General features: G+C 41.1%; 2 protein-coding genes across 3 annotated transcripts; one reads left to right on the top strand and one right to left on the bottom strand.

Annotated features, from left to right (window-relative positions):
- The first annotated feature begins 84 nt into the window (after window positions 1-84).
- On the top strand, window positions 85-20,368 carry LOC116925378. 2 transcript variants are annotated; one of them, XM_045175656.1, is made up of 12 exons: window positions 85-247; window positions 3,042-3,774; window positions 6,338-6,591; window positions 7,379-7,529; window positions 12,197-12,365; window positions 14,602-14,766; window positions 15,155-15,296; window positions 16,176-16,313; window positions 16,976-17,150; window positions 17,240-17,446; window positions 18,507-19,321; window positions 19,788-20,368. In XM_045175656.1, exons 2-12 carry the CDS (start codon window positions 3,159-3,161, stop codon window positions 20,025-20,027), a joined length of 3,072 nt encoding a protein of 1,023 aa, XP_045031591.1. In that variant the 5' UTR covers window positions 85-247; window positions 3,042-3,158; the 3' UTR covers window positions 20,028-20,368. The 2 variants fall into 2 exon arrangements, with proteins under 2 accessions (XP_045031591.1, XP_032787941.2); XM_032932050.2 differs by having other exon boundaries at window positions 6,335-6,591.
- On the bottom strand, window positions 20,103-24,086 carry LOC116925379 (intraflagellar transport protein 88 homolog). Its single transcript, XM_045175658.1, is given in 16 exon segments — window positions 20,103-20,660; window positions 20,730-20,864; window positions 20,955-21,083; window positions 21,182-21,416; window positions 21,480-21,591; window positions 21,658-21,805; window positions 21,877-22,063; window positions 22,119-22,305; window positions 22,385-22,542; window positions 22,646-22,764; window positions 22,818-22,857; window positions 22,859-22,928; window positions 23,022-23,239; window positions 23,283-23,502; window positions 23,561-23,742; window positions 23,918-24,086. Coding segments are annotated over 16 exon segments (2,406 nt in total). The 5' UTR covers window positions 24,068-24,086; the 3' UTR covers window positions 20,103-20,544.
- Between the last annotated feature and the right edge of the window lie 28 nt (window positions 24,087-24,114).

The following is a 24,114-nucleotide window of genomic DNA, read 5'->3' as shown; positions in this document are numbered from 1 at the left end:
GAAGATGTAGTTTGCAACGCAGCAAAAAGAAAGAAAAAAGGAGGGAACTTTCCCGCCCAGAAGAGAAAAGGAGAAGCCTCGTTCAATCGCCGTTAGTCGACCGGTAGACGCCGTGCGAGTAACGTCGCACGACACTTTGCTCTCGCCATTTTGTTTTACCCCAAATCACTGAAGAAAATTGTCCGCTGTGTGCCGATACCTTTCGTGTTGTTTTCACGTGAGACACTGTGTGAAAAATCGTGATCAAGTGAGTATTTTTTTCTTCCTTCCTTTGCCGATTAATGATCGATTTTAAATGTAATTTCTCACGTGCACGTGTCTCGTAAACTTAAAGACTTTCCTTATTTCCATTTTGTTTCGCGGGTAAAAAAAAACGTTGCGAATCGGAATTCAATTGTAGGCCAGTCGATCGATAAATAATAGACTTTATCTCTCGTGTGTGTGGCAAGGACTCAACGACCTTACCCCGAAATTGGAAATTTTCTTTTACGTTCGTTTTGCTTGTAATATAGTGTCATCGTCTTTTATATTCTCTAATATTCTTTCTCCTCAAGATTCCATTTCTAATAAAAGCCAATGGGGACCTCATAGAGAGAGGACAGGTTTAGTCGGTAAATGCAATCATCTCAAAGAGTGGTCGCCATCTTTTCTTTGACTATTCGGGGTTAATGTAGGAATTATTTTGAGGGCAATCTTTGAATTCTTGTGCACATTAGAGATAAAGTTATTTGATAACACGCAGTAGTGTAACTAAAATTAGAAGAATTTTAGTGAAAACGAGGAGTTAAACCGGTTGTGTTCGTTTTGGAAATCGTGAACATTTTCTATTTTGTAATGAGCGAATACAGGATATGTTTTATGAAAATGCGTAACGAAACAATATGGAGTGAATGTTTTAAAATCTATAAATGGAATTGTATCAGGTGTGTTGTCCACCTGCCAATTAGGTTGTCTAATTAACTTTCAAATTTCGCTTTTTAATATAAAGACGTTTTAAAAAAATTATTTTTTTTTGCTCTAAGTGCGTCAGTATAGCTAGAGGTGGTGTGACGTAAAAGGATGCTGGCAATAATAGGATCTTAAGTGCTATAAATTCTCTATTCTTTTTAAATGATTTTTTCCCGCTTCGTCATGGCAAAACCGTCTGCCTCACTCCCGAGAAAAGCTCATTGTTCAAACGGTTAGGTCTCATCAGCGTTTCCCTCATCGTGTAAAAAGCATTCGTGAATGGTTTTCATTTTTCACCGACTTTAAGTAGTAGGCAAGAGACACAAACCATTATTATTTGTTGCTGAAAAAGCTTCAGACTTTTTCTGCGAAAAATGTCGAAATCTTTTAATTAGCATATTTTTTTACTACCGTCTTTTTTTCATAATTGTCTTAAAAGGTTTTGCTTTCAAATTTCTTTGACCGAATTTAAGTAGTACGTCATTGCATTTTCCGGGTGGTTTAGGCCAAGAAAACGATCAGTCAGCACATGAAACTTGCAAGACGTTAGATAACAACGGAAGTCTGATGTAACTGTCTTGATGATTTTACTTGGCTATACGATGGGTTTCATTTTAGAAAAACTCTTTTTCTTTTTTTACCGTCCTAGGGACCGGTCACCATATGGGATCGCTCTATATCCGCGTTAATAATAACTTTGTAAAAGAATTTTGTTCCGTGAAAAACAGGGTGAATAAATAGCTTAACGTGCGTGTGTGTACCATACAGATAAGTCTCTATGTTACGTGTCTGTTTTAAAGAAAAGCTTTTCGGTTGTTTAGCTCTCTATAATACGGAGGGGTTGAACTAATACACTGATGGATTTGGCCGTTGCAAGATGGACGATCTGATGAGCTAGACTGAAGGTTGACGTCTAACAAATTGAGGCTAAAGCTTGAAATGTGTGTGCGTTTTCGCTTAGCTAGAAGTTGTGTTTTCAAAGGAGAAAGGCAAGAGATTTCCGAAATATTTGCTAGAAAAATAACAGAACATTCCGCCGCCGGATATAAATATACAAGGTCTTCTGGATAAATATATGCTTTTCTCTCTCTCTGTAAAGCATAAACATCAATCGAAAGGTCTTATGTAGAACGCCACATAAAGAGAAAGGCTTTAGTTTTTTAAATAGCAAAGGTCGTCAATGACGAGCTTTTTTCTCAAATCCTCTTGTTTACATTCAGTCAACATTCGAAATTAAACTCCCTCTCGAAATCTACATGGGTAGCATTTTTTTTTTCCAAGTTAATTTAATTCACATCAGTAGCTTCTGTAACTTCTTCGTTTGATAAATACCTCCGAGAGGTTTCCCAACAGGCTCCTTCATCTTGTCGCAAATTATCTTGCAAGATCGCCGTCGCGTTCCCTTACACACTGGACTTTGATAAATATTATACTTTGGTATATTTATTAACCTAGTTCTTATGTGTGTGTCTCTATGCGGCGGAATCAACATTCTCATCTTTGTCCCGGTGTGTGTGTGTGTGGGGAACGATCGATATGTACACGTAACACCGTCGCCTTCAATTCACAGTAAAAAAAAAAACATTTGGAAAGGGTAAAATAAAAGGCATGTCATAGAAGACACGTAGCGCATACTAATGAGCTTGCGAAAAACTATTGAGCTGTTGACAATTCTTTTTCTCTTCTTGAATCTACCCAATTATTCTGCGTCAATCATTTTGTCACGCGGCCTGTTGCTCCCCCCACCCCTTATTTTTTTTTTTTTTTACCTACAGATGGTTTAAAGTTTCTTTTTAAAACAGAAGATTGGAAACTGAAATGGAAACCATCAATCTGAGATAGGGGCAGTCAGTTGGACAGCCAATCTTGGCAGGCCTAGTGTACACTGTAATATATATATATAGGCGAGCAGTATAAGGCATAATAAAAACAGGGGATAGAGAAGGCCACTCACGCGTGATATTAGATCCGTAGTCGCCATTTTTGGTGGCAAATCATGTCTTTGCAGCCTGTTGTACATAAACGGAGCGATCGTAAAACTTATTATTTTTTTCGGAACGATTTTGACCCCAAACATTTTCTATTTATTGCAGGAAATGGATTCCGACTGGATATCGATAATTAACCGTGAAATAATATCACACGTCCATCGTCGACGTGAGCAATCAACGAAGACGAGGAGCTATCAGATGGCGTGTTGATGTGCGAGCATGTCGGCCGATGGATTGGCGGCCGTTGTGAGCGGTGTCGATTTGGCCCTTGTCTCTTGGATGGATGGACCTGTAGTCGACTTGTCCAGCATGAACGTGACGACTGGCGGCCGGAATAAAAACAAACTCGATCAGCAACGCGTCGGCCGCTGTTTGTGTTCGAAAGAAACTACGGTCGCTGTAGAGCCGACGCAAGATGGATCGACATTATTGAAACCGACTTTAAAGAAAGCTCCGCATTACAGTGCAGCTGGATCGGCCACCAAAACTTTAACCATCGATCGGCATATCGTTCCACAAGTAGTGGAAGTGGCCACCCATCGGACCAAACAAGGACAAGTGTCTCGAACAAATTCTTCGTCTGAAATAGTCAGCCGGACTGGTGGCAATAAGTTGAATCGAGTGGCATCCAACAGCACGAGAAACGCCAATGTGTCGTCGACCAAGCCGATCCTTTCGCGTAAAAACTGGAACAATACGATCGACGTTAGCGGAGTCGGCGCTGCCCGCCAACAGCAACATCAGCCGTCCTGTTTGCGACGTTATGGCAGTCAACAGAGTTGCAAAAGTGCGACGACATTGCGATCTTACGTCGCCAATTCCAGCACTAGTCGAGGTAAATTCTATTTTCTTTTTTCCAATGGGCAATGTCGTGTAGATGGGGCGGAGTTAGACATCATCGATCGTGTACTAAACCCTCTCAAATCGGCCCACTTAAGAAAAATAAAAGGCATAGAGTCGATTGAAGTGGGTCGTGCAAGAGACGCCCGTATATCAGTTGCACCGTGTTTGCCAAACGAGAGAAAACATCTTAACTCTGAGAAATAAATCAATAGAGACGGGTCAGCATACGACGTCGAGTCCTATTGTTTTTTTTTGGGGGGGGGGCAGGAAAAAAGCACCGGTGGTATGAGACTTGCAAGTCATAAAATACCCCGCCTTCTGTACGGCCTTTTTCTTTTAATAAGACGCTGTATGGCGACCAAGGGTGGGGTGCAAAGTGGTCCGGCATGTCGCCAAAGTTCATCATTTTTCTTTTATTTCAATCTACGTACTTATCCCCCCCGCTCTCAGGCTCTTAACTGATATTGCGCAAACTGATTTGTATCGTGTGCGTCTACCGTGTACAGCTAATAAAAAAAAAAAACGGGGCCTGGGAAAACCTTTTCTTTAGTTGATGTCTGGCTATCAATCATTGAAGATCGTGAATTGAAAAGTCAAATAAAATGGGAAATCTTTTTTTAAGGACGACTGAGAAATCGAATTCTCTTTTGATAGTCTTTTTTTTCTTTTTTATGTGTTGTCTCTCGTTTCTTTTAAAGCGATTCTTGTCTATTTGATGGCTGGCCTTAAGAAACAAACTACAAGTAGCAATAACTTTTTTTTTGTTTGATATCGTTCCACCTAATCCGATTGGAAACTGTAATTCAAAGTTTTTGTCTTTAAAGAAATCTCGATGACCATTTTCGTTGGATGTCCTCCGTTGAAACAACAAACGCGTGAATCCCGCCAGAGCTAAATCTAATAAAAGGATAACAATAAAACAAGACACCATCAAACTCCCCCCCCCCTTTTTTTTTTTTAAAGAGTTTGATGGTGTCAAGTCTTTGCTGAGGGTTTTTTGCAATTGTGTTTATTGTATATACCGTGACTTCCGGTTTTGCATGAAAAAAAAAAAAACGGACTTGTCGTCAACAAGGAGATAAGGCGGGCAGCACATAAAACAAATGAGATTTGAAACGAGCAATTGAATATTTTTTTTATGATAGAACAGCGTTGCCTAGCAGCTTTTTGGGTTCTGCCTCGTTAAACTTTGCCCGACGACCAATTGAATCCGCCTCTCAGCCGACCCCTCCTCCCTTATTTTTTTTTAAAAAAGACAATTTCCTTTTAGTTTTTAGGGGGGAAAATGTGTCAGACAAGTTCATTGAAATATTGAAATTTGACAACAGAGCTGAAACAAAAGAAGATGTATATATATATATTTTTTGCGTACAGAAATAGGGTGCGTGATTTCGTGTAGTTCTAACGTTCGATGGACGTTGAAAAAAGAAATAGTTTGGGTGAATCATGTTGCGGTTTTTGTCTGACCAACTCACGCACTGAATATGTTGCTATCCCCTAATAAGGTTTGCCACCTTTTTGCGTCGGAAAATGACCACCGCGGCATGCGTGACCGTCACAATTTCTTCGCGTTTTTTCTTTTTTTTTAAATGCGAGGCTAAGAAAAAGACACGCATTCCATTCGGAAAAGAATTTTGTTTTTTTGAATGTGGTAGACGGGCCATTGCTATGTATGGTGATGATTGGTGATTCGAATCCCCACGTCTCGTGATATTTTGTCACGGTAAGGGCGCTGTTTTTATATTGGCATTTTCTAAATGAAAAATATATATTTTAAACATATTAAAATAACTCGTGTAATAAAATATAAAAAAGTAATCTAATAATTTTTTGAAGAGATGGTGAAATTTGTTTTGATTAGAAAAATTTGTTGAGCAGATGATTCGATTTTGTATGGTCTTCTAAATTAATTATTCTTTTCTAAATTCACCATCTGCTATAGGCCCTTTGTTTTCATCATTTTTATAAATCCCCGAGTCATTCATCAGCTGGAAAGAAAATCATTAAAGCGGGATTGAAAAATGAAATTTTATGAGTGTGCCCACGATAAAAATAGTTTTTTTTTTTCAAAATAATACTATACATCCATCACGTAAATAATAAATAGCGAAGAGAACGTCTTTTTCTCTCATGTAGACAGCTGGAGGGCTATCCCTCCTATCGATCCCGTGTGTAATATATCCTTTTTCACACACACGCACACACACACAAGACGGAAGAAAACTAATTCCAATATCCGGCGCTACGGGAAAAATCCCACCCTCTCAGCTTATTATCAGATTTTTGTGCGTACACGAGCAGCAACAGCCAACGCAAGGAAAAGACCTACGTCATCGTGGCTCAAAATGAGTTGGATAGCTGGAAAAAAAAAAAAAAAAAATGGTTGCCACGATGTCTTATCTAAATCGAGAAATGTTTCATTTTCTATTAGATCGTAATAATGTTATTGTGTTGTATACATCATTTTGATATGCACTTTGTTTTTAACGGACGTGTCTCTTCTCGTAATCTTCGCATTTTTGCCTAATCTCGAATCTCATTTTTACGTTCAGCAGGAGGTGCTGCCGCTAAGAATCATCATTGCGGTCGGACGACGGCTGGAGGCGATGCGAGCAATAACAGTGGCCATCACAACAATTCCGAAGTTGGCGACGATGGTCTCTCCGGCCTTGGTGGATTGAACGACGACAAGATCTCTGGCGGGCCAGGCCTCAACGAGCGCGAACTTTGGAGCTTACATCGAGCCGTTCCAGGACTCCGGCGTCACGATCCGCGCACGTCAACCATCCGACAGCATTACTATCCAGAGGTACATAATCTGATTGTGGTGTAAACTATGTCATGTTTTTTTTTTATTTGCTTTTCTTTTTTTTTTTTTTAAATAATGAAGGGCTCATTATCGTACCTCATTACGTATACATAAGCACGTAGTGTTATTTGCAATGTCGGGCATCTTGGAGCTCATTAAAGCGAAGAAAATTGAGTTTCCACTGTAAACAAACAAGAAAAAGGTTTTCTCTTCGTTGTATCCAAACAATTGTTTGGGATTTTATAGGATCGTCTACAAGATTGGCTAATTCCTTGTCTATCTTGTGGGATTACAACGTCCCTTTTTTTTTCTTTTTAGAAAGTTTTTAGTACGACGTAACGATGGGTACATGGGCAAAAAAGGTTTTTGCTCAAATCTTTAAGTGACACGTCTTTTATAAACGTAGAAAATGGCTATTACGTCAATGAGTAGTCTGCCCTTTATTCGTTTGAAGAAAAAAAAATCATGACTTTGCCTTTGAAATGGCGTGTCGAGCATTCAGTATTTTTGAATATTCGTGAAAGTGTCAAAAGAAAATATTCTGAAAATCTTTTTGCTTAAAAAAAATTTAAGTCTATTTTAAATTTGCCGCTTTTTCGTATTCAACTTTCTCGTCTGCAGCCAAATCACTGTGGTCATTTAAAAATGAAAACATGTCGAATGTTTGAAACGGTTGTTTCGAATGAGCACCTGTGCACGTTTTCTTTTAATGATTTCATCTGGAGGCATCCCCATTGAATTTCGTTTTGAAATTTAATGGTTGCGGTTTCTTGTTTTTATGTTTCAGGGCGGATGGGGATGGTTAGTGGTCGGCGCTGCATTTCTGGTCCAGGTGCTGACGACTGGCCTGCAGCTGGCCTTTGGAGTGATGGCGGCTCAGATCGCTCGCCATTTTGCTCGTCAGGAGAATTCCGCCGCTTCGCTTCACATGGACGCAGGTCAGTTTGCATTTCAATTCGCGTACCTGCAGGTGAATTCAAACAATGTCGGCATAGTTTTTGGCGGGTAATTTTAAATCACACCCCTTTAAAAAATTAGTGGTTGTTTTTTTATTCAAAAAGACTTGGAAACAGGACGATGTTTGGAAGTCATAAACTTAGCATGCGGGGTGCGTCTTCTCTCTCAATCTTCTTGTTTTTTTTCTAGACTCCCTTTCGATCTACCTAAGAAGTTTCCCCATCGACCTCCAATCGGCTCGCATTTATTGTGTTGTTTGGGAAACGCGCATCGATTTCTCTCTACGCATTTTTGTTTTCTTTCTCGGGGATGACACGCACGTAAATTTTCATTGATACTCTTTTCCAATTCCAAGAAATCGGGAGCCGGTTCCATGTTGCAAAACACATAAAAGAGGTGGGATGTTTATCAATGCCTAGTTTGTTATGACACAGCTAAACGTGGGTTTATCCCTTCAAGAAATAGGGGGGTGGCAAAAACACAATGACGTCTGCTATAAAAATCAAGTGTTTCGCGGCGCGCGCATTCCGTGAGAACGTTCCAAAAAAATATTAAGAGGCCCGTTGAAAGAGGCATCCTTGAGCTCTACTTGTTGTCTTCCTACCTCTGTCGTGTTGATGAGCATTTTTTTTCTTCTTCAAAAAGAAGAGGCGCTAAAGACGTCCTGATCGTTTTCATTGTCTGCCCATTTTCTCACACTCGTTCCGTAGCCAAATGCTTCCATTACTTTTACCGTCAGGGGGGGGGACGGCCTCGTTGCCAAAGAGCCCACCGTCCATCGGTTGTTGGATCAAGGGACTTTTAGTTTTTTTCAGGTGCCAAAAGAGAAGATGATGGAAAAATAATGTGGGTCAAGGGATGACGTCATCGGTGGTGTTTGTTGTAATCAGCGTTGATGAGAGACGGTCTGCTTGTTAAACAAACATCGGTCCGGCATAATAAGAATGTGTTGTTTTTACCTTTCTGTTTTTCTGTGAATGCGCGCGGAAAAACGGAGTGGCAGAAACGGGCAAATATTGACTCGTCTCCTCGGGCCAAAGTGACGTCAGGCCAAACAAACGACGGGATATCTAGAAAAGAAGGCGGTTGAAGAAGAAATGGTCGGCATAGGAGTTGAATGTCAGTAGTAGGAACTATGAAAAAAAAAAAAGCTGGAACAGGTCCAGCTGCTTTTTTTTCTTCTTTCTCGTGTTCCATTTGTCTGCTGATGTTGACGAGACAGGACAGAGAGAATCGACAAAAGCTTTTACGTGTAATTGGAAGCTGTGCAGCAGGACATGCCTTTGTTGCCTGTTGTGTCCTTGCTTTTATACTCGATGAAAGATATGATGAAGTCAATTGACGATGGACATGCCCACCCCAGAAAAAAAAAAAATTCTTTCGCTGTCGAGTGAAGTGGTTATCCTCCGTGAATGTTTCGCCTTGTCCTCTTTTATCCAACAGACTGGCCAATTGACGAAAAGTCTATAACCGGTTGAATGACACTCTTTATATTTCCTTATATATTATTTTTGTGTCGTGCGGAAACGAAATTTTGTTTGTGTGTGCATCGCTTATTTATACGACTTGTTTATAACCTTGTCCCTGCAATAAGAAGACGGCCATTTTTGTTGCTTAGGCGACACTAAAATAATGAACGGGTCCAAACTGAATTTTTCAAGGGAAACGAACTACAATAAGGAAGGAATAACAAGTCTTTTGACGCGTGCTACGATATTGTTGTTGGGACTCTTGCGTGTCAAACGACCATTTTCTTTAACTATATATTTAAAAAAGAAAAAAAAAAACGCCTTCAGGGTCATTTAGATGTGTATGTATATATTTTTTAAGTGATGCGATTCTTATCTTTTATTTTTCTTGTCGCGCCCCGCCACAACAGTAATCTTCTTTTTTGAAAGAAATGCGCTAAAAAGACGCATAGGACACGAGAGATGTGCGTACGCCTAATAAAATATGCAAATTCAATTTTTATTAGATGATTTTTTTTTTTTTTTATTATCAAAGAAAATGTTTTAAACCCCTCCCTTGTAGTCTGTCGCAATAATTCCTATTTCTCAGGAAAAAAAAAAAAAAAAAAAAAAACAACAAAATAACACGGTCTTGATTATTTTAACGAGTGGCTGGAGGTTAAACGCATATAATCGCCGTGTAGCAATTCTTAAACGTAAAAACCACCATCGGGCCATGTTTGTTATTTTCAGCTACACTTTTATATTATTATGTACATTTGTAAATATTATGACTTTGTCCACGCCCTCCAAACGGACTAACACGGCGCGCTCTCCGTTTAAAGAGAGAAAAAAAAAATTGCGCTATTTCATTATTCTCCTGGCGTTTGTTTATCTAATTTTTACACCATCGCGACTTGTTGGGGCACCTTTCCCAATTAACTGTTCAAAAGAAGAAATCAGGTTGATGGCGCACAACGGAATTGCACGCTGATTTCTTCTTTTGAATTTTGAAATACGCGCACACATTGGCTTTAGGCTCTTTTATGCAATGTATCGTCTTCGTGTGTGTGTGTGTGTCTTACCGAGAAATTTACCACCGTCCGAAATTGATTTACAATCGATAACCTCCTGCTGTTTGTGTGTGCGCGCGCACATTCGTTTTCTTGGCTTGCATACTATTTCATAAAGGACATTGAAAAATAATAATCTTCTTTAATTCCTATTTTGTGTGTGTGTTTGTGTGTGCAGGGAATCGAGGCACATTTAATTTGCGTTTGTTTGTTTTGGGAACGAAATTTTTATTCGTGAGTTTTATAACAAACACATAGATGCAAAGAAACAAAAAATGTTGTTTAACGCGGCTTCTCTTGGCAATCATCATAAAATTATCCCATTTTTGGGAAGTTGTTTTCTGAATAGACACCACATTTTTCTTTTAAAAGGAAATGGGGGGGTTCTCTATCCAATGAGAGAAGAGCACCTTTGAGACTGGCGAGATAGCGATCCAGCCAAAATAAAAATGGGACGACTTGTTGTAGTTGTTGGGTTGTATTGTTATTATTATTATTATGGGCGATTGTCTGTGGATCGCGGGACAAGCGACACGATTTCCCACTTTCTTCTCTTTCGGATGTAGACTCACGTCAATAGCCCCACACTGCGTATAATAACAAATTGGTTAACAATGAAGAGAGGAACATTATTTTTTAAAGCTTAACTCTTTCTTTCTTGGTGAGGTTCAATAGAGAAAAACCATTTGGCTTTCTCGTCGGGGCTCATTTGCATGCAAACAAATGAGCCCCGGCTGCTGAATTATTTCCGAGCTTTTTATTTTATTTTTTTCCCTAGAAAACGTATCAGACAGTTCTCAAAAAGTTCCGTTCATTTTTCAAGTCTGACCTGCTGACTGATTTACGACTAGACGGACGTGTATTTGTCATCTCCTTGAAAAGAAAAATCCACGTCAAACGAAAAAAATCTTTTTACCCCGAGAAAATTAAGAGCCATCAGCTGCGCAGCCACAGGTCCCTTCCCAACGCTCATCTTTTTTTTACGACATTGCCAAATATCCTATGACGTCTGACCTAAAAAAAAAAATAAACTAGAAATAGACTCGTCATCAATCAATTTTTTTTTCCATCTTCCCAGGACAGTTTGCATGTCATTATTATGTAATCCGGTTGAACGGAATTCCGGCCGATATCCCCCCCCACAGTTTTTGGTTTTAACGAAGACATAACACGAAAAAAATGAATCGTGCGATCCTTCCCCCCCCTGTAGATTAATATCTTTATAGATCTCCACTTGACATGCAATTCCCTTAGAAAAGAAAAGGCTATTTAAAAAAAAATCTCTTGTGTGTAACGCATTCTTGTTATGTTTTATGGCGAACGATGTTCTTTTCTTGCAGAAGTGGACGCAACATTTTCTTACGTAGGAGGAGGAGTTTCGAATTCTCAGCTGTTTACGAAAGTCACTCTCCTTCACGATGAAAGATATATAGTTACTTATCCCCATCCGACGCACCGGCGTCCCTTCGATATAGAAAAAAATGAAATGGATGTTCCTCTATGGCGTCGATTCAAAGACTCTGGCCAACCGAAATCCCGTACTTTATATCCTGACCATTCAGTTTGGAGAGGCTATTTACCAAACGGGAAAAAAAAAAACTTGACTGGGTCCATTCTTTTTCATTTTCTTCTTTTCGGGACCCCATCAGCCGTTATGAATGATGAATGATCCGTAGGTTAGATGGATGGTCGCCGTGTTTCTTGTTAAAAAACAGACCGCAGAAGTGCCTTGATTGTTGCACTGAGTACGTGTGGGAGATATTTTTCCGTGAGTGTGTTTACTGTTGCCGCGTTGCAGTTAAAAGCTGTCAAATTCACGCACGCGAAAGAAGGGAGCGCCATTAAGACGTAGCTCGTCACGTTGGCGCTAGGGGAAACAACAAAAAATTGCTGACGTAGCAGTCAGACTTTGAAATAATTGCCATTGAGTTGGCACTTTGCGAAAGCAGCTGACAGGCAAAGGTGGGGAGTCTTCGTATTTCTTTTCTAAAATTGAATTTTCTTGTTTCGTGTGGTCGCTTAATTGTGTGTTAAAAATCGTTTCTTTTTTTCTCCCCCACCATGTCGTTCAACGCGGTCCAATCTGTGCGGTACGAACTCTACACGCCGTGAAAATGCGGACGGCAGTGTGGATAGGCGTGATCCAGTTAAGTGGCAGCTGGTTGTGGACACCTTTGGTCGTGGCCCTCTGTCGTCGCAAATCGACTCGGTTGACGGCCGTCCTGGGAGGTCTCGTCTTGGCGCTGGCCGCTCTCTTCGCCTCCTTTGCCCAGCAACTTCATCAAGTCTTTCTCAGGTAAAAATTCTTCTTTTCTTTTTTCTTTTTTTTTTAAAGACCGAATTTCTATTACGCAACGGAATAACGAAAACGCATCAAATAACAGCGTTTCTTTAAATATTTTTTGTTTGACGTGAATAGTCGAGCGCATGAAACTCATCTTTTATAGGAAACTATTCTTTGAATCGCTAGGGCCGTCCACTTGACTCGTTTAGCCTTTCAAAGAGGGACAGCTCCTGCGAGTTGTTTTGTTTTTCTTTCGATTTGACGAGAAACAATTTCTCTGAAAGCATTGCTGCCACTTTGCATACGCATTATTTTTTTTGTTTTAGGCGCTTTACTAGAACATTTTCTTGAAAAAGGCAATAGTAAAACTGAGCAAATTTGAAGGAAAGTGATGAGAAAATAAACAAAAAATTGTAGACGCAAGCACAGAAATGTACAGGAGGCTGGGAATGTCGTGCAATAAAAGATGGCGATAAAACTGAACTCGGAATTATTTGAATGCGTGTTTATGGAGCAAATAATGGTGCAGCATCAATCACGTTGTGAAAATTTGAAAAAATCTCCCTCTTCCCCGTCAGTATACATAAGAAATAAGGAAATGTACTTAATTTTTTATTTTTTTATTTTTTTGAAAGGGAACGTTTGAAATATGAAGTAGCCCAAACTCGTGTAACTTTAAGTTTTGAGACAGGTTTGTGGGTTTTAAAAAAAAAGTTTAGTTGGAATCCAAACGATAGGGAGTCACATCTGGTAGGGGTCACGTCTCGGATTTAAAAAAAGAGGGGAAGCGGATAGCGTTTCACGGAATTGTATGGCGGTCCTTCTAGAAAATGCTCTTTTTGAAACTGTGATGTAGCTCCCCGCTCCCTAACGATTTCTGTCACGAAAATAAGGAAAATCCCGCTAGATCAATTTTGGGTTTTCAAACATTTTTCCTCATCGTTCTTCCCACCACAAGAGAAAAATAGATTTCAATTCATCGGAATGGAACACCGTCTACTTCTGCATTAGGCTTCAAATCCCTCGTGAATAAATACTCCCTTTGAGATATAGATTTAGAAGTCTATTTATACACGTAATAGTCTACGAAAAACGCATAATTGAGTTGCACGCATTTTCTTATTTTTCCGAAAACAAAAAGAAAAGAGGAACATTTTTTTTTCTTCTCTCATCTGTCTCCTGAAGGACGAACAAATCAAAATACACGTAGCGCTAGGAGACGGGCAGATGGAGTATGACAAATCGATTTCACGCGCGCGCGCGCGCTCTCCCGCTTTACGTACGGGACCCGAACGGCTAGCGATTTTGGCTGACGTCTGTTTTATTTCACATTATTTATCTTCTCCTTTTTGGCGTTTCTGTTTTTGGGTTTGAAAAGACGTTTGTGATCGTTGGCAAGAAAAAGAAAAAAACAAAAACTAAATTTCACGAGTTTACCGTTTGGAAATGAACTTGCCGATATCGACAAAAGAACTCGTTTTCCAACGGCTGTCTGCCGCCACGTTGAAACAAAAAGAGTCGCCCCTTAGAAAACCGAAAAACAATAATAAAAAAAAAAACAAAAAACGAAGAGAGCGTGAATTATTGGAAAAGAACGGGAAAACGGACGCGGTTGAACGCGTTTCCTCCTGTAAAAATAAAGTTGGTGAAGTGTTTGTTAGCAAATTTTTGTGCGTTACGTCGGAAACTGGGAGGAGAATTTTTGTAACGCGTCATGCAAAAGAGGGGAGTTGTCGTGGGCAATGGAGCGTGAAAACGATTTCTACTGCACGCCGAGATGCGTGCGTCTTGCACGCGGCAATGACGCCAGCCAACGGCTCGTTTCCGTGGCGGTGGCTCGTTGAAAAGAGGAGTTTTGCAAACATGACACTCGTCGGCACATCGAATGCCTTGCGGCTTACGTAACGTGTCTCTAAACATGTTCCCGAAAGGATAAACGCAGCCGCAAAAAAAGGGGGGGGGGACGAAATTGTTGGGAAAAAAACACTGAATTGCGTGCAGAGGGAGTTATCCGAAAAGAGGTTTGCTCATTTTCTGTTTAAAAGAAAAGTGGCATCTTCTGAATTGCATTTGTAACGACTAATAACTCATCCACTATGAATGGGAAAGGAGGTAATGAGGGGGGTGGCCGTTATGAGGGGCCACCCAAGTCTCGAGTCGGAGGATCGATTGTTTCTTCTTCTTCTTACCATTAAATGTATAAATATTCTTTCTCATTTTTTGTGTTTTTTTTTGAATAACGTTACAGTTACGGAGCCTTAATGAGCATCGCCATAGCCTTGGTGAGGGAGTCATCAGCCCTGATGGTGGGCCAGTATTTCAAACGACGGCGGGACTTTGTCGAAATTGTTGTTCAAATGGGCGCTGGAATTGGAGTCATCCTCTTCTCTGTCTTCTTCAAAGAAGCGCTCGGGTGAGTTTCTCTTTATCTGCACAAAAGACGCTATCTACGGCCATTGTTTTTAAGCCTTTAACGCAAATAAAAAAAAACTTTGACTCGTAGGAGAAACGAGACAACTTGATGATGATAAAGCAGACACGCGCGCTTTTGTTTTTCCTTGTCTTCCAGGTGTTTGGCTTCTTTCTCTGACTAATGAGCGCGCACGCTGATGCGGTTGTTCATTACCAATTGTTTTACAAATAATCAAAAGGACTTTTTCTGTTGGAAACAAAAAAAAAATAATTCGAAAGAATGCAGCACGCCAGCATATATATTTTGTTGACATTTGAGTAACGCGTGTTTGTTGTACCGGTTTGCGTGCGTGCAGTATTTATCTTTGTCTTTACGATTGTTCTCTTAGTCAGATGGGCTGGCGTCTGGGTCTGCAAGCGGCCACCGGCCTCCTATTGTCGGCCTTCTTTTTGGGCACCTTTTATCGTTCAGCTAGTCTCTACCACCCGCAGAGGAGGGCCATCCTTCATCTCAAGACACAACGCAAAAAAGTGCGTCACCTTTTTTTCTCTTTCTTTATTGTTTATTCTTTTTTGGTTCTTTTAAATTTAGCGGGAGCCCTTTTTTCTTTTTAAATAATTAGTTCCTTTGGGGGCTATTCTACTTTCGTGAGAACTCGTCAGAAAAACTAGCCGAGCGTTGACATATCGTGTGAATCAAACGAAAAGTGTGCACCAGCCAAGAAAGAAAGAAAAGAAAAATGTGAACAATTTAAATTTAATGAGGGTTTCCTGGGTTTGTCGACGGCAAAGTGAGCAGCAGCGCATGGAAGAAACAAATATCAGGGCAGACATAGAAATTGGAGTTGGTGTGTCGCCGGAAACGCACACGACGTTGTTTATTACACATTTGAAACTACCGAATAATTGCGGTAGAAAATGGGGAGGGCGCATTCCTGCCTAAAATATTGGCATTTTTCAACGTGAAATTAATCTCGAAAATTTTGCGGTTAAAAAAAAAATCGGGACTAGATAAGAGTTTCATCAAGTGTTTCATGACGCTCTGCTGGATAGCAGCGAAAAAAAAAGGAAAAAATTGGGAAACGATTGTTCGTGGTTTCCGGCCATTTGCCTATGTGATTCATGTCTTTTTTTCGTGTATTGTGTAATTTATCGTCCGATCAAAATGTTCGTGAGGTTCTGGTCGACGAGGTCGAAGGTTGCCAAAACAAAAACAAAAAATGCCAAAAGCTATACAAATATTTCGGAAAAAGGGGAGTGCGTTTTGGTGATGATTTTGGGGTACTTAATTTATCGGCAATGTCTTGACAAGGGGAAAAAAAAAAAAGGCAAATCAACTCATTTTGTTTACCGGTCTTTTATTATTTTCCTTATTTGTCTATTTTCTTTTTTGCGGTCTCACGATGACAGGTCAAAGTCAAAGGAAAGCCGAGCAACGACCGGCCGCCCTATTTCGACTTTTCTGTGCTGCGACTCAAGAGCCTCCGCATGATCCTTTTGTCGTCCGGCATCGGAGCCATCGGCGCCTACACTCCACTATTTTATCTGGTAATCATTAAAAGAAAAGAACGAAAAAAAACGGACCCCTACTTTCTGTCTGAAAAGAAAATGCCGTTCAAGAGAATCGAAAATGATGACTCAAACACACGAATATGTTAAATCCTTTTTATTTATGATATTTGCATGCGAATATTATAGAAAACTACGCAGTTTGTTTAATATCCTAAACTTGGCGACTTGTTATGCTAAAATGTTGGCTGCCAGTCACCTGCAGTGACAAGATAAAAAGCTCTTAGTTTGTACGCAATGCCGTTGGCGATGGTCTTCCAAGCCGCGGTACGTTTTTAAAAGCAACGAGTTCGTTCGTTTTTCTCTTCTTGCAGATGATCACGAAGGCCGACATTGTAATAACATTCAAGTCCCGCATTTGCTCAAAAGTCGGGTCGAAAGAAACGGAGAGAAAGGGTGCGCATAAACATCAAACAAACGGTTGATTAACCCGCGCTGCTATTATTTAAGTAGCCTCTCTTTGTGATGGCCCTCCGGCTATATACTGGACATTCACGAATCCTAATATAGTCCCGAAGCGGAAGATATTGCGCGTACTTCACGCACCGTTGAAAGAGAACAAACAAAATGAGTGTGTCCGTCCCGTATTTTGGCGTTGATTGTTTCTTTAGATGAGAATATGACGCTGTTGTATATTACAGGCGTTGCAAGGAGAAGAGGACGGTTTGGAGGCCAGCGATTTGTTGCTGATTCACACCTTCATGGGTTTGGCCATGGCGGCCGGCACAGTCATCGTCGGTTTGGTCGTCTTACGGCCCAGCCCACAATGCCTCATTTCACTACAATATTTATGTCAGGCTACGCTCTATGGAATAGGTAACGTTGACCATTACAATAAGAATGTTTTTCTTTTTCTTGTACGATCATGACGGCCAACATCCTCCTTTGCATCTTCCATGACGTAGGCCTCTCGCTGCTGACTTTAGCTACGGTCAACGGTTACCATGGCTACGTGCTCTTTGCTTGGCTGTACGGATTCTGTTTAGGCGGTTACCAGTACGCCGTCCACCAGTACACGCTCGACAGAGTTCGTGCCAGGCAATTCGCCCGAGGATGGAGTCTCGTTCTGGCCGTCCGCTCTCTACCAAGTCTCTTTGGTATTCCCATAGCAGGTTAGTATATCTATTGTTACACGCTAGACGTTGTGCCCAGCGTAGAATTTTTTTTTTTCTAAATTCATTTTGAGTGACAAGTCGAGATAGAAATCAAGTAGTCAGTCACTTTTTTCTTACTCGCTCCGCATGATCCAGTTGATGGAACACGGCAAGGAGGGGGTAATGATGGTCTAGTGCTTTTCTCTGCCCGATTTGGATTGCGTTACATCACATGGAAACGCTAATGGCGTCCGCCACTCAACTTGTCTCCTCGACCTTAGTTTCTTTTCCGAGAAAAATTGAGTGAACTGCCATTTTTTATCAAATAAAATCCAAACTTAATTTTAAGTTTATAATAACGTCACGATGATGTCAACGCAATTGCCGTGGCCGCAGCTATTTACCGCATACGGTCTATGCGTTTGATTGTTAAATATAATAACATCAGCGTTACGGCGCTAGTGTCTCATAAAACGATTATTTTAATAGAACTTTTCTTTTGGGGAAGAGGGGGGGGTCCATCGGCAATTCTGTTTGTCCGTCTAGAAAATAAAATAGCCAACAGGGGGAGATAGAGTTGAAAAGAAAACACATCATTACGAGTCTGAACGGAACGTCCGGCCCGACAAAGAGAAATGTCGGCGATATTCCAATTGTCGTGAAAGGACCCAAAAGGAAGAATAAAACCGCAAAGGGAATAACAACAATAATAGTAAACTGTTGGGCATTTGTTTTTTTTTTCTTTTTTGTTCTGTAAAGATGAGAAATAGACTATTTGAGCCAAGTCATTAGGTCCGTAATTTCCCATGAAAACTCGGCACATTCACTGGCGCGCCCAATGATGTCTTCTCTTTGTACGTAATAACTTTCGTGCGATAAACGCAGTTAGACACATTTCAGAACTGACTTAATTATGTAGCGATACAATAGCGTTTTGGCAGTTTGAAAATTTAGCGGAACGCCGAAAGCCGAAAGAAACTGACTTTTTTTTCTTGTAGCGACACTCGATTTATGTCGGTCCAACCGTCGACAATTTATATGTATGCGATGCGTTCAATAATAATTTTCTTATTGGCAGGTTACATCAATCAAAGTACTCCGCGGGCGGGGTATTATTTCTCCTTCACTTTTACCGTCATCGGCGCATCGCTGCTCTTCCTTTCCAAGATGTATCGACGAGCAGCTCCGCCCAATTTGTTCCTGGGCAGGCGTTCCTCTCCGCCGTCTTTTCATCATCGTTCGTCGGATGGCGGCGCCGGAAGTGGCGTTAGCGGCCATCTTAAGGATGCGAGGGACAAGTGCAGTCAGGAGCCATTGATTTACCGTTCGGGGTCGAGTCAGACGAGCAACGGTAACGCCCAGCAAGTACAGACGGCCCATGCGGCGATACGGACGGTGCACCAGGATGTCTGCACCTGTCCACACCCTCCGCCACCGCCTCCTCCGCCACCTGCGATGGGCGATCAGGATCCAATGAAATTGCCCAAGAATTTCGGACGTCGCATCGCTCTCAAACTGGGCCTTCACACGATTCCGTGGAAGCGCAATCCAATTACGGATTTTTTCTCCTCGCCTGCGGGTGACAATAATATGCAGTCGGCTGCTGGGCAACGTTTCCATCGTCACGACTCTACGGCGTGTCCGCTCAAGCAATCCACTTCGAATCCGGGCTATCCGTTCGATATCGAATGGGATGCCGAGTATTGGAACGGATGTCTAGGAAGCTGCAATCACTTGGCGATGGATGGCGAATGCGACATTTGCCACAGTTGCGCTGATTGTGGCTTGCCTATGGACGACGACGATGAAGACTACATCGACGACGACTGCTGCCAAATTCATTCGGCCACGCAACTACCCGACGCCATTGATATACCAGAACTTCCTCCAGAGGTACGGCCGTCTTTCTCTCACTTCTCTCGTACCGATCGAGTCTTTATTCATCCGCAACAAGCCCGTGCGGATGGCAAACCGTTGAAGTAGTGACTAGCATAAGTATTAGAAGAGCACGATGGCAGTTCAGATAGCGCCAAGGAGCTTTTGCGGACAACAAAACGAGGCCAGTGTCAATATCGAATGAGGCCAGACGTGGGTTATTAAACTATAAAGTTCAAGATTGCACTCAAGTCTAGCACAAGTAATGCCATGCATCTTTGCACTAACTAAAGTTAACTTTTTTATTTTTTAGTTTCGAAAGCCTTAGTAGATGGTTAATGAAGCCGTTGGGTAAAGTTGACTTTGCCCCAAGAGCCGAATGCTTGGACTTGTTTATGAGCTCTGATTCATTCCTCTCCCTCCCAAAAGTTAGCAGCGGGTGTTAAAACAGAATTGATTTTATACACATTTATATTGGGGACAGGTCAAGAGGTATCGGATGCTGAAGTGTTCGCTGCGGGAAATGAGCCTCAGCGACCCGGAACTTCTACAAAAGGCTGGCACTTGTGACGGCCGTGGTGGCCATGACGACTACGTTCACTATCGTGAACAAGGCATCCCTCGACTGCCGCCCAAATTGCTGCGACGTCAGAACACGTGGCACGATGTCAGCGTCCTCACGCGTGATGTCGACGTGATTGAACAAATCACAACTTCAGTGTGATTCGAAGAAAACAGTATTACGTACCAAAATTTTTGAATGGATCCTCTAAACGTATCCCTCCTCCCTTCCTATGTCTGACCTTTAACTCCTGCCCAGAACGGTATTTATTTTTGATTTTTTTTTTTTGAAATTTAGTTTTAGTTAACTGTACCAGTCGATAAATTGTACGTCATACTTCACACAGAAAAAAAAAAAAGACACAACACAAAAAATAAGGAACTATGTATGAAAGATTTACCAGTAATAACTTGAAATTAGCGAAAAGATTTTGTTGCCCTTTCTATTTTGTTGTTGTAAATTTGTACAGCGTTATGCAAGTACACAAGACGTTCCAGCGTAAATGTGTTGACGCGTAAAACAAAAAGAAAAATTACTAGAAAACATCGAGTCGGGAACCGGGCGATTACGCAATCAATGGTACGAGAATCAATTACACAGAGTGTCTACGTTATAACAGAGCCAGGATTCTTCTTTCACAGATTACAGAATCACGAGAGTGCTACTGCTGCCTTGTCCCTCAGAGTGGCAACAGATCGCTGCCTACATCCAGATCATCTGTTTCGACATTCATCAGCCGCCGGCTAGTTCTAGGACGATCTTGCAATGGACCCAGTTGATCCTGGTAACTCGTATCTAATTGAAACCGTAACATTTTCTTTTCTTTTCGACAGGATCAATAGGAAACGGGAATTCTGTTCTTACCGACGGGAGTAGTTTGATACAAATGAATTGATTTTGAAAGTGATTCCGCTGAAGTTGGTTGGCTTTTTAGGGTTGAGTCTACTCCGCTCGCAGCCGAACTCAGTCCTGATCCTCGTCCGCTACTGTAGGTCACGCCTAGAACATAGAAAACTGTGATCAGCAGCCGAATGCGGTGGAAAAGAGAGAGAGAAATCGTCAATCATTTCGTTTGATAACACATCGTACTTGTGCCAGTTCGCTTATTCTCCTGGATCGTTTCGTTCTGGCTGTGCTCCAATTTACGTAAATCGGATGCATAGTCTCCAGCCTCTTTCAACCCGAGATCGGTGCATAACCGGATCAAAGCTCTCAAACCTACAACAACCATTTGATGAGGGGGGGGGGAAGAGGGTTGAATATCATCCACTGTTATTAGATCGTAAAAACGTTGAAATGGGGAATATGCGCGTTACATTCGATATTTTCAGGAAATTTCGAGCGGGTACTCTTCAAAATTTGCAGAGCTTTATGATAGTTTCCAACTCGTTGTGTGCAGCTCGCCACTGCCAACTGCCATTGAACTTCATTAGGACGCATTTGTCCAGCACGTTCGTACAACGAAATGGCTTTTTCTGGGACGTGCATCTCCGTGTAATAGGACGCCAACCACCGAATCACTTCCAAATTCGATGGATAGTGACGATACGACTGAACAAAGGATCGCGTTGTAATCATTAAAAGTAACGTTGCTACGACACATGTAATCCTTACATCGGAATAGTATTGAAAAGCCTGTTGCCTGTCTCCTAGACGATCAAAAGTTTCTCCCAATTTCTGAAGGACGCCTTCATCAGACGGCACCACCGTATGAACTTGCAAATACCTAAAAAACAGTAGAAAGGATTTAGAACTGTCGTTGAAAGCACAAAAGCTGTTGTTCAATTTTCACCATTCAATCGCTTGTTCGTCATTGCCGAGATCCTCGTTGAGATTAGCGATCTGAAAAAGGACTTCGGGCTGATGACGCAACACCATTTGTAGTTTGACAAATTGTTCCATGCTTTTCTCAACTTGGTTCGTTGATCGGTACGTTAGACCTGAAAAAAAAAAAAATGTAATGCCTATTCTTTGGGAAACTGCCTGAAAGTTTAAAATGCGCCATTCATACCGAGATTGTATAACGCTTCAACACAAGCAGCATCATTATCCAAGGCGCAGAGAAAAAAGTCTTTGGCTTTGTTAAAATCCGAACGACGCAGAGAACAGTTGCCTAAGCAGACAAAAGCAGCTGCGTTGTAAGGATCCGAATCTCGGGCTACTTCGGCATATTTCTCAGCGCTTGCAACATCACCTTGCTGAATCACATAGTTAGTCAGAACCAATCCGATTTAAAATTGAGCATCACGTTACGAGGTAATAAATCGTGGACAGGTTGACGGCTGCGTTGGTAGCCATTTTATTGGACCGTTTCTCGAAACTCCTTAACGTTTCAGTAGCCTGAGCCACATCCTTCTGGCGTAAAAAAAGAACAGCTTTATTGATCTCCAAATCGTCTGCTAGATGGTTGTGGGTTGACTCTTTGATCGCTTCGACGCACCTGGACATAAATCAGCAGTTTTTTTCTTTATCAAAGATATCCGATGTACGGAATAAATTAGAAACCCATGTAAACATACCACTGGTAGCCCACAGTAAAAGTATCTTCGATGACCGGCGAGATTAACTTGGCCGACATCAATATGCATCTTTCTCCTTCAAATTTGGCCTGACGCTCCAAACGGTGTAACGGATCGTTATTCAAGGATTCACGCAGAGAATTCCACTGGGCGTCACCCTAAACCAACATCATTTATTCATTCCAACAAAAAAAAAAACCGTAAGTGTGTGAGAGCATGAGGTTATTCAAATTCTACTATCGTATAGAGCATCTTATTAACCTCCGGCACCAATTTCTCAAAGTCGTCTGCCTCAGCATGAACGTCCAACAAGCGCAAAAATGATTTACGCATATTTTCTCGATCAGCCAATGCGTAGTAACTTAGCACCATGTGTAAACCTTGAATGCGACGTATTAGTTTTACCTTAGCAAAATCAGATAATAAGTCATACCTGTTTTGAAGTCGGGTTTTTCTTGCATAACAAATTCGAAAACTCGTACAGGCATCATTGTATTGTCCCATTTTGATAAACAGCAAGCCAATATTTTGCATAATTTTTGTCCTGCGAGATTCGTTTGGCGACAGGTAAATGGTTGGTCATTATACCAAACATGTGCATATGAAAAGATAATATGCTAAACCATTTCTGAATCACCTTAGTGTTGTGAAATGGGCTGGAACTTGATCCAAGGCCATCCGATACTGCTTCAATGCAAGGGCATACTGTCCGAGCCGGAAATGCAAATTAGCAATATTGAGACGTAGTCGGCCGATGTTGGCAAATGTACGATTTTTAATCAACTGTTGATAGGATGACATTGCTTCGGAAAACAAACCGTTGGCAACATACTGATTCGCGAGATTGAATAAAACCTGTTTGTGAAAAAGACAGTCAATGAAATCCATTTTTGTAAACAAAAAGGACGCACCAGCAGTAGTGTACCATGAAGGCCAAGTCATTATTTGATTCTCCCATTCCAGATTGTTCTTTTTGCCGTATAAGACTTTTTTCTTTGTTAACTGCTTCTTTGGCCTTATCCAGCGCCACTCTGAATTCTTCTTTGCTGTTTGCAAGTATGGATTCTTCCACAATCCGGTGAATGCTGCTCTCCAGCATCTTCATTTGTTTTTCTGGTCTGTACATCAGATTAATAAGGATAAAAAATACAAGATTATAGAAGAAACTTTGTGTACGGATCAACGGTTTTCGGTTCTGCAAAAGGTGTTGTAACTCTTCCCGACTGGTTAAGAGGATCATAGGTCTGATTAGCTGTTGTCATCCTTGAAGAGGTATATCCAGCACCATGGATGGCAGTCAATGGCCTGGCAACTGCAGTTGCATTTGCTCCACGGGATGCTGTAACACCCCTTGATTGCTGCTAATAAAAAAAAAAGTCACGATGCCTAATGAAGGCACATAAGAGTTGCTCTAAGTGGTATAACCAGTGTCAACAATGGAATGGGGTCTTGTGTATAATTGATCTTAATAGCTGAATATTATCAATTGAGAAATAACTAATAAACAATTTTACAAACTATTCCAAACATTACCTGCATTTGTATCATTGATTGTTGCTGTTTTACATCTCTGGAAAGAGAATCTTGTATAAGACTGGAAGTGTTCAATGTAGGATGGAACTCATTAAATCCAGAATAAAGATCATCTTCTTCATCATACGCTGTCAGGTTATATTTATCCATCTTTAAATGTGGATCACTTGGTAACTAGACACTTGATTCCTTGAAGT

The sequence above is a fragment of the Daphnia magna genome, linkage group LG6, assembly GCF_020631705.1.
Source record: "Daphnia magna isolate NIES linkage group LG6, ASM2063170v1.1, whole genome shotgun sequence".
Taxonomy (NCBI): Eukaryota; Metazoa; Arthropoda; class Branchiopoda; order Diplostraca; family Daphniidae; genus Daphnia; species Daphnia magna.
The sequence above is the reverse complement of the archived record's forward strand: the minus strand, read 5'-3'. Positions and strand labels throughout refer to the sequence as shown.